The sequence below is a fragment of the Acyrthosiphon pisum genome, chromosome A1, assembly GCF_005508785.2.
Source record: "Acyrthosiphon pisum isolate AL4f chromosome A1, pea_aphid_22Mar2018_4r6ur, whole genome shotgun sequence".
In the NCBI taxonomy this organism is placed as follows: Eukaryota; Metazoa; Arthropoda; class Insecta; order Hemiptera; family Aphididae; genus Acyrthosiphon; species Acyrthosiphon pisum.
Genome location: NC_042494.1, coordinates 140,159,653 through 140,170,872, shown reverse-complemented (window position 1 = coordinate 140,170,872; position 11,220 = coordinate 140,159,653). Strand labels below are relative to the sequence as shown.

General features: G+C 27.4%; 2 protein-coding genes across 2 annotated transcripts in view; both read left to right on the top strand.

Moving 5' to 3' along the window:
* LOC100166845 (MATH and LRR domain-containing protein PFE0570w) overlaps positions 1–772 on the top strand; it is a 71,700-nt gene extending 70,928 nt beyond the window's left edge. The window contains exon 14 of the mRNA XM_029488442.1: positions 751–772. Coding sequence (XP_029344302.1) covers positions 751–757 — 7 coding nt within the window. The 3' untranslated portion in view covers positions 758–772. The remainder of the gene's footprint in view (positions 1–750) is intronic.
* Positions 773–5,844: 5,072 nt separating this feature from the next.
* On the top strand, positions 5,845–10,388 carry LOC100164840 (zinc finger protein 436). The gene is made up of 6 exons (XM_001947744.5): positions 5,845–6,209; positions 6,285–6,446; positions 6,521–6,592; positions 6,679–6,747; positions 8,086–8,125; positions 8,883–10,388. Exons 1-6 carry the CDS (start codon positions 6,145–6,147, stop codon positions 10,095–10,097), a joined length of 1,623 nt encoding a protein of 540 aa, XP_001947779.2. The 5' UTR covers positions 5,845–6,144; the 3' UTR covers positions 10,098–10,388.
* The last annotated feature ends 832 nt before the right edge of the window (positions 10,389–11,220 follow it).

Below are 11,220 nucleotides of genomic sequence, written 5' to 3'. Positions count from 1 at the left end.
ACATTATAGTCATAAATATGAAAAACATATTATTTTTTAATGGAGGTGCAATTAAATTATATTAAATACCCTGATAGATATCTTGAAATATTTAAACAAAAACCAAATTGTTACATCTCACCTCGTAGTTCCAAGTCACCTCGATTATCTTGATTACAATTAATAATAACATGCATTTTTAAATTTTCGAATTAAAAAAATCGTCGGTATAATATATAATCATGATAACCTTTCAATTTTTTATTTTAACTCTGAAGAAAAGACATTAAGGGCCGTTCCTACAATGTCCCGTAAAGTATCGGTTAACGCTAACCGGATGATAACAGATTTTATTACCGGCAGAATTCCGCAGGTAAAGTGTCGGTTAACTTTAACCGGAGGTCGTAAGAACCAGCGTAAAACAGTATAATATTGTCTAAATATGTGAGAAAAAATTGAATAATTGTGAAATATGTAAAATCAAATATAGCTCATTTTATCAAAAATCTTGTGAAACAAATTTATCACTTGCCGAAATTGGTTTATCATGTCGCAGAGAAAATATGTATTTACATATAAATCTGAGCCCTAGTTATAACAAAAAAAAATTGAGACACTCCTCAAAAAGCAAGGCTCGTAGTGCTAGCTATGGGTGGGTGAGTTAGAAAATAGTAAATTACAAAATAAAGAAACTTTATACTGATTAACAAAATATAAGAAAAAAATAAAATACAAATATATATATTTTGTAAAACAACATACAATTTTCAGATTCTGAGCAGAGAGAAGAAGCTAGTTGTTTCACAATGTTGTTATTTTTTTAATCCCGTATACAAAATGTCTACCAGAAGAAGGGCTTCAATTTCAACATAATATAGTATCTTATCTTTTAACACATTGGATCAATATGGTACTTTAGAGAGGTAGTTTTTTGATTTTCTCAAAAATTATTTAATGCCATGGAAAAAAACCGCTAAAAATGGGATTTTAATTTCTAACGCTTTGCTTATCACCATATAAACGAATAAAAAATAATAATATTATATGATTAATACAATTTACAGGCTTTAATGATCGAAGCAAACCAATATAAAATATCCAGACTGACGAACCGTCTCCAATCAGAATCATTTTTTTACAATCCATTATACACTGACCAATTCGTAACCTACTGAACAGCAAAGCGATATTCACTTTTTTCACTGCTTTTTTTAGTACATATTTGATTAAAACATTTTTGAAGATTTTTAAATAATATTTTATTTAGTTTTTTAACAATGGGACCAGCAATGTAATATTATGTTTAAGTTTTTTAATTATCTAATTTTTAATTTCAATTATCAGACAATATATAGGTATGGTACAGTTATAGATTTAACTAGCTCAAGCGTAGACTCGTAATGCTGCAGACCAGTGAATTCATAATACCTTTTTTAGGATAAATTTGAACCATATAGAGTATTGGCGTATCCAGCGAATTAACCGAGGGGGGGTTATATGGCATCAATAAAATATCGTACATTGTATGGCACAATTTTTAAACGATTTTGACTCGTTTTTATCTATTTATAGCCTTTTTTTTCTTCAAATTTTATAAATTATTTTTCAGTTAGAAATTCATAAAAGTTTTTCTTTTCATAGCTAACATTAAACTTTTTATTAGAAGATTCCCAACAAGTTTCTCTACCTCTATCAACAAGAATAAGTTCAGCGAAATTTCACGCTATTTATAACAATGAGATTTTTATAAGGGCATTTTTAACTATTAAATTTGATTATTTATGCATGACGTATAGGCTGACATAACGTCTCCGCTCAGAATCGTTTTTCGTATAGGTACAATGATCTATCATTGTATGACATTCAAATTTATAGCACATGGTCCATACAACGACATGCTCGACAAGACGACAACTACCTATTGTTGTATAGCAGAGTTGCACTCACTTGTCTACCTTTTAAAAAATCTTCATTCGCATTAATTCTGATATTTTTTAATACATTATAGATGACTACATGACCTGCCGACAGTGCTATGGCTTCAACTAAATCAATATTTTGAAATTGAATAAGTTTACTGAGAGTTAAACTTATTTACTTATGCTAAATACTTTTGCCAGCAGATATATTGCTAAAATAAATTCAGGTCGCATAATAGGCTAATAGTACCTATTTAAAAACACGCATACTTTTTGTATGATGTCAGTACAGTTTCGAATAGATTTAATGTCACATTTGTCGGATATTGCTAGATTTAAACAATGTGAGGTGCCACTTGCAAGGGCGTCCGCAGGAATTTGTCAAACAAAGGGCAAAATATTTTCCTTTTTAAATTTTTTGTTTCAGTATCCTAAATTCCTATGTAATAATAAAGTATTGTTTGTGACACGTTTTCTTTTATATACCAGGTAGGGAATGTAAAAATTATTTATGAATTATACTATTGGATATAGGTAGTTAGTTAAAACTTAATCTTATAGCATTAATTCTAATTAATTGTTATGTAATTATAAATTAGTAAATGCGTTTTAAAAAAAAAAAAAAATATTAAAATGCTACCATTGATTTGATAATTTTAGGTAATTTATAAAATTAAATGTTTCTAGCTTATTCAGTCATATTGATACCACAAACTTGGAAAGTTGAAATTATTATATGCCATCTATAAACTTTAATTTTTTTTTTTACTTATCCAAAAAGTAAAAACTTGGCTTACACTATGCAGTACTGTATTTGGCCCCACCACTACATGTAATTTAAAAATATTTAGGTAGGGATTTTGCGATATTTTATATTACATAGGTAATTGATATTGTGATTTCTATGCACTTTAGTCTTTAAGTTGTTTTCTGAATTCAGCAATACTCGTTTTATAACTTACATAAATAGAAAAAGAAGTTTTAAGTTTGCATTTTTAATGCTTTTAAAATTTTCTAGGCATTTTGAAAAATGTACACGCTTATTAATTATATGATATTTAATATTTATAAAAAATACATGATCTAAACCTATATAAAAAAAATTAATTAATTTTTCAGATTAAAGAATTCCAAAAATGATCAATACATTTTTGTAAAATTCTTTTACAATCTTTGAAAAGTTTAAAATGTGTGTTATAATTTATAATAATTAAAAATGAAAACAATTTAGTGCATTATTCACAATTATTCAGAATTTTTAGGGCATTTTTGAGTTTTTTTAGGAGATTAAAATCATCAATTATGATTAAAATAATTTAACCGTAAAAAGCCAATGGGCGGGGGGGGGGGCAACTTCCCCTACATGCCACCCAACCCTGCGGACGCTTTTGGCCACTTTCTCACCAAATAGCCATATTATACCTAAATAATTTATAATTTATAATATGATAATAATTCTTAGGATTTATTTAATTTATTCTGTGGTAACCACATAAAACGTTTAAGTTATAAAGCTGCTTAAAAGTATTTACCTACGTCATATTGCATACATATAAAAAACTATAAATGCATAAATTATTAAAATAATAAATTCTATGACATTGTTTTTTTTTTTGGCCAAAGTGGGCTTTGAACCTGTACGCTAATCACCCTTTTCTATTGATATAGTTTAAAAAGCGCTATCTCTGCCGGAACATGTTCAAACAATTTTTTTGAAAATTTGTGTTTTACCAAATGGCCCGTCTATCGGGAGAACTCATTTCCAAAATGTATTTCTCAAAACTGGCCAAACTGCAGTGGCGGCTATTCTCAAAAAAATATGTGTTGCTGAAAATATATTTTCTGAGGACCCACCCACTTTCCAATATTTATTAGAAAATAAAAATTACCAATATTCAATCATCATTGGTTCACATATTTTAGATTCTGAGTGGAACGATGAATGTATTGGTTTTACAATGATGTATGTTTTTATATTTTTTTTTTTGTGTCTGTGTACACGATAAGTAGTCGAAACAATGCTTCGATTATCAACTTCAGTATCTTGTTCGATTGGAAAGTCAATATCGTTGGTGCATTGGGGAGGTCAAAATTTAAAATTCCCAGTAATTTTCAAAAGCGCCGTGAAAAACAAAAGAAAAATTAAGGAAAAACGGGAATTTTTAAGCAAAATCGATTTTTTACAAAATTGAATTTGGTCTTTGGTGTAACTTTAAAACAAATGACCGACATACATGAAATTTTCAATGGTTGTTTATATTTCCATTTGCTATACACGATAACATTTTCAAAATATTTTGATTTATTTTGAACTGTTTAGAGACATTTTCATTGTCCATTTTTTTTTAGTTTTTTTTCTAAAAATATCAATAAAGTTTTATCTGTTGGGCCAAAAAGTGTAAAAATATAATACAAAGCTCCTGATATATTGTTACAATATCAGTTGTAAAATATTAAAAATACATATGCACACATTTTTTTATAAGCATTTAAAGTTTAAATGTTGACAAAATTTATCAAATTTAAAATTGAATAATTATTTTGTAGATAAAAATTTATAAAATGTTCAACTTTTATATCTAAGGATTGAAAATTTAAAACAAGATTCCACGTAAATATTTAAATCTGTTGCCAAAAATTCTAAGAAATACATAAGCACAGTTTATTTTTATAGTCATTTTAAGTTCAAATTTGGACGAAATTACATTTTATAAAACCTAGAATAACTATGTTAATTATTTTGTTATGATTGTATAATATTATTCGTGGGTACTTGAAACTTCTAAAGTATAATATTATATATTTATGATAGTATCACACTATCACGGTTTGTTGTTGATGTTTAGCTCGTTATAAGTACCTAATGGTTATATTGTGATATGATTAATTTGGAATTAATTACAGGTACCTATTATAGGTCAATTTTTTTTTAATACCATAGATAAGTATATATATGTCTAATACCTAGACTGATATACCGTCTCCACTCAGAATCGTTTTTCTTATACAATGATATTATTTCATTGAATTCAAATTTAATACTGTCCATTATACAGTGACCCACTTGTAACTTACTGTACAGCAGAGCGACATCCACTTACCCACCTTTTTCTAATTATTGGGTGTTTTTTAAACTGTGTGATAATTTAAAAAAAAATATACAACAATATATTATAAATTAGTTACAAAATTAATTATACTTATAACCTATTACTTTAAAATTTAAAACAAGAACAACCAAATCAAAAACTATATACTGTATAATACTATACAATATTGTATATATTATAAAAAAAATAATGATGATGATAATATAATAATATTATAGTCTCATAATTTCAAAAGTTTAGGTTAGTCATAGTTTAGTTTCAAATTGAGATATAATAAATTACTTCAAGGAAGAATTACCTATAGGCAATATATTAGAGCAGTAAATAATATAATTACTAAGTACCTACATTTCTATGCTACTTTTTATAAAATCTTTATTTATTTATAACTAAGCATAACATATTCGTCTGAAAACGATTTATTCCAGAACTTGTATTTAGTATTGTTTTGTTTTAATTATAAGTCATAGTATGATAAAAAATTACACAAGTACTGAAGTACCCAACATCCATCCAACCACCCATCTGGCCATCTGGGTACCCACCCACCCACCAAATTTTGTGTGTGTTGCTCAAGCAACACATCCACCATAGGATAGCCGCCACTGGGCCAAAGTTTTCCCTTAGATATATTGATACTTATGTAAGTTCCTACACGGCAAAAAAGGTGAGGTACCTACCTATGTTAGATTTTATAATAATCATATATTATATTTTTCAATATTTGCGAAAATGCGTTTTGCGATTTTAATTATATTTTATAACCATCATATTATATAATTATACGTATAGGAGTTTACATAATATACCTATAATATTTTTTACAGTGTACGAATTAACATATGTATCTGTTTTTTACCTTGTAGGAACCTACATAATAATATGTAGAATGTAGAGTAACCTGGGGTATAATGGCGCATGGGGCAAAAATCGCAAAATTTAATTGTTATCTGGTCAAACATTTTTGTTAATATGATTATGTTATCATGGCTAAATGTGATAAACATATTGGAATGTTCTTTTGGGTTTCCTTTGGAAAATATAAATTGCAATTATCAATTGCATTATTACTCAATTTACATTGCGTACATAATTAATTGTAATTATTTGTATCGTATTAACTGTAAGACGAAATCATGGTCCATCGTTGTATATTGTGTTGTAGTGCATCAAATACACACAAAGACGTCAGTTTCCATCAGTGAGTCATAAATTAAATTTTGTTTTATATAACAATATAATTTTAAGTTTATACATTTGACATTCATTGTTATAGGTTTCCAAAGAATGAAACTATACGATCAATTTGGATTGACTCTTTAAGTATAAAAGAAGTTGTTAAAGACTGGCATCGAATTTGTAGTGCACACTTTTCTCCAGATCATTTTACTTTTAAAAATGAACGGAAGATTTTAAAACTAGGTGCCATTCCAAAAATGTAAATATTTGTCTTCGTAATATTTATTCTAGTAATTTAAGTTATTTAAATATACTGATTTTATTGATTTATAGGAAAGAAGTGAAAGACGAAGTCGGAAGTTGTGAAACTTCTTTAGAACATGACGTGAATTTAATGAATAACAGGTATTAAATCACTTTTTACAACTATATCTACTAATAATATTTACTTAATATAGGTATTAAATAACTACATAATATCTTGTTTTTAGTGTAATTGATGTTGATTGTTGTCCTGATATTGACGTTTCAAATGAATATCCACCAAGTACAAGTAAAAGGTATAATAAAGTATTTCAACCCATACAAACTCCTTATGTATTTAATTAATCTTATATTATCTATGCATTTACCCCATGTTACTCTACCTTTTTTTTATCATGTAAAAACTAACAAATGTATTTTTTACCTATTTTCCTAATGAAATAATTTAGTATTTATTTTAAATATAAAAATAACTTTCCCAGGTATGCACTATTAGTTGGTGTGTATAGATTTAGTTGAGTATGTCTTTTACAAACATTTGAATACCTGTTTTAATTATTGTTCATTATTATCAATAATAAAATAAAACTACAATGATAAGCTCATCTTAAAATTAAAATTTGTTTTATGATTATTCATAACACAAGACCGTATTTCTAGGTTCTTAAAAATTTAAAATATGATTTTAATATGTTCTAAAAAAATCTTAAAATGTTCTCTTAATTGTCCTTAAACTTGTTAAATATACTGAAAATATGTTTTTTTTACTTCAAATAATTTATATTTATATTCATGTTTATATTTACTATTTACTTAAACATAATTATTACAAATATTTTTCTGATATACAATTTGAATTCAGTTACATATGAAACAATTAAACAATGTCCAATATAATTCCAAAATATGGTTTAATATGGAAAATACATTTTTTTTCTACAAATTCTGTTGTGGATAATTCATCCGCATTTTCCACCCCTGATTAGTTGCATAAAGTCAATAAATATATGGAAAACCTTTAAATCCTCCCTGTGTTTATAACTAATAATGACTTTTTAATTGGCATCATTACATTCTTAAAGGTGAATAAATAATTATAAAGTAAAAAGATTTTCAAATAAATAAGTATTGACTTTGTGCTTGTTTAAATTAATTCATATTATTTTTTATGTGCATACTTAAATAAACAAATTGCCTCCGATGATCAGGTAGTTCAAAATTATAGATTAGGTGCTTTCTATGTAGAATTAAGTAAAGGTTCATTAACTTAAATGAAATATACCTACCATGCAAATAAATTAATTTATGTATACATATATCATAATAAACATGATATACCATAATATTATAAATATTAAGTTTACATTATTGTAATATATTTATTATAGGTAATATAAATTAATATAAAAATGATAAACAAAACTAATAACAAAGAAAACTACAATGGAGTGCATATGCTCATCATAAAATTACATTTAACATTAAAACTTGTTTTAGTATTATTAATATTTTATAACTCAAGACCGTATTTCTAGATTTATAATTTGTATTATACCTTCTACACATAAGAATATTGAAATATATGTTTAATATTTTACTTTATTGTATAATTAATAACTGTATTTTTGTTTTAGTCCTTCAAAAAACACCAAGAAAAAGAAGAAAAAATCTAAGGTATCTAATGTTTCAATTATTTATACTTTTTTGTAATTTATTTGAATTATTAGAAATATTTGTCTAATGCTGATAAAGGTAGACTTTGCAAAGTTGTTGGGCATTTTTGTAAAATAAATAAACATGCTGAGATTCTTAAATATTTCAGTTTAGACAGTTTAGTTTATATTAGCATTTTCTATACTGGATACAATTTTCAAAAAATATTGATTTGTTTTAAAGTGTTTAAACGTATGTTTTCAGTTTACAATTTTTTTATTTTTTTTTCCTGACATTTGTAAAATATTAAAAATCCAATCAGAATTTTTTTTATAAAGAATTTAAAGTTCGAATTTTGATAATATACGTAAAAATCACGAAAATGTGCAAATTATTTTGAATGTTTATTTTATCAATTCCTATATTTGATATAATTTTCAAAATATTTTTACTCGTTTTGAAATGTTCCCGGGAAAATTAAAATTTTTTTTTTTCTATAGTTAAAGAAATAGATTTTCTGGGGTATAAAAGCGTGAAAATGTAACACAAGGCTCTTGATATATTGTTACAATTGTAATTGAAAAATATTAAAAATATAGAAAAACAAAACATTTTTTTTATACAGTTCGAATTTTGACAGAATGTATCAAATTTAAAAATTATTTTGTAGTAAAAAATGTATAAAATGTTATCTTTTATAGCTAAGGATTAAAATGATACACATTATTGTGTATCTAATTCAAAATACTAATGAATATTTTGAATTAATTTTGTATAGGTTGTAAATAGTAAAGAAGTTATGTCACCGAAAAAATCGAATAAATGTAAACTACAGACGTCGGACAAAGAATACTCAAAAAACGATACACCTCAATCAGTGGAAACGGAAGTGGGGACATATGTTAGTAATAATTATATTGGTGAAGACGGCGGTAAGAAATTAGAATTTTTTGATTCTCTAGACGATCACACTTCGGAATATCGAACCATGACCGACACAGGTATGTATTTTGGCCAATATTGTAATCAAACGTCTAATAATGCATACGGTGACAAAAATGTTCTCACTGGAAACACTCCTCTCCAGTGCGACTTTTGCTTTAAAACGTTTGCGTACAGATCTAATTTGCTTGTACATAGAAGAACGCACACCGGTGAGAAACCATATGGGTGCGACGTTTGTGGACTAGCATTTATGATGCAAAGTCATTTAGTTAGACATCAAAGAACGCACACCGGGGAGAAACCATATGCGTGCGATGTTTGTGGAAAATCATTTTCGGAAGAAGGAACTTTGGTTAAACATAAAAGAACGCACACCGGTGAGAAACCATATGAGTGTGATGCTTGTGGCCGATCATTTTCGGAAAGAAATAAATTGGTTAGACATAAAAGAACGCATCCATCGTCTATCAATGCCTACAGTGATAAAAATGTTCTCACTGGAAACACTCCTCTCCAGTGCGACTTAACCGTCACAGATAGGAAAACATATGAATGCGACGTTTGTGGACTAACAGTACACAGTCTCAGTAATTTAATTAGACATCAAAGAAAGCACACCGGGGAGAAACCATATGCGTGCGATGTTTGTGGAAAATCATTTTCGCAGCAAAATCATTTGGTTGCACATAATAGGACGCACACCGGGGAGAAACCATTTGTGTGTGACGTTTGTAGCCGATCATTTTCGGAAAAAAAACATTTGGTTACACATACTAGAACGCACACCGGGGAGAAACCATATGCGTGCGAAGTTTGTGGAAAATCATTTTCGCACAAACATAATTTGGTTACACATAATAGAACGCACACCGGGGAGAAACCATATGCGTGTAACGTTTGTGGCCGATCATTTTCGGATAAAGGAAGTTTAGTTAAACATAATAGAACGCACACAGGTGAACGACCATTCGGGTGCGGTCAGTGTGAAAAAAAGTTCTCAACAGGCCGTGACTGTAAAAGACATACACTAAGTGTTCATGCCAAATGATTTTAAATTTGATATTATTATTGTCGTATGACCTATTACTTTTACATTAATGGATGTATTGATTCTTCCTCCACTGTTTAATAGCAATGAAAATATTTCTACTCTAATTCTTTTGTAAGCGGATAGCAAGTCTTACCTACTCGACTAAAATTATACTATGTACATTATAGTTATAAGTTATAACCTTAGACTGCAATCCAATTTGATTTTGTAATAAATATACCACTTAATCATATTAAGTTCAATATCAATATAAATATTAGTTAAATAAATATTACATTTATGGAATTAGGTTTTTGTTGTGTACATTTATTTTATCTATAGACTATAGTCGAATAATAAAAATTAGAATTTGTGTATATAATCACAGTTTTTTGTTTAAATATTTTTTAGAATTATTTCTAACGTATTGATTGTATACTGATCTGTGTGTGTGGGTTTTTTAAACACTTAAATTCTTCAACTTTGATAAGGCATTTGCAGTTGTTTTTTCGTAATCGGTAAAAATGTCATGTATTTACGATAATTTGTTTTAGAGTAACACTAAAAGCCAAAATGGATTTTGCCAAAAACAGATTTTTGCGTAAAAATTCCAGTTTTTCCTTAATTTTAATTTTATATTTCCGGGTGCTTTTGAAAACTATTGGGAATTTTAAATTTTGACCTCTCAAAAGTACCAACTAGATTCATTTTCCCATTGAACAAGATACTGAAGTTGAAAATCGAAGCATTATTTCGACTAATAATCGTGTATACAGACGCATTATAAAAAATTAATAACTAAACACACATCATTGTAAAACCAATACTTTTATCGCTCCTAACCGTTCAGAATCTAAAAATTTTCTGGCTACGACACTGATTTAAGATTTATCTTAAACCGTGGATATAATATAGGTAAAATCATTAAGCACGGAGAAATGTATCAGATATCTTAAATCGCGTTTTGAACGAGCCTATTTAATAGCCCTATTTGCGTGCCGCGAATGAAAACTGAATAGACCTTATAGTTATACCACGATTTAAGATAGATGCAGGGATGGGTAAGTTACTCTTGAAAACTTATTTATTTGTTTTACTCGTTACATAGAGATAAATGTATCTAAGTTACTTTATTCATTAC

Excerpts from the sequence above, each read along its gene's own strand:
- LOC100164840 (XM_001947744.5), top strand. The coding sequence starts at position 6,145 with ATGGTCCATCGTTGTATATTGTGTTGTAGTGCATCAAATACACACAAA. Across the intron at positions 6,748-8,085 it reads CCACCAAGTACAAGTAAAAG|TCCTTCAAAAAACACCAAGA; the intron begins GTATAATAAAGT and ends TTTTTGTTTTAG. Across the intron at positions 8,126-8,882 it reads AAAAGAAGAAAAAATCTAAG|GTTGTAAATAGTAAAGAAGT; the intron begins GTATCTAATGTT and ends AATTTTGTATAG.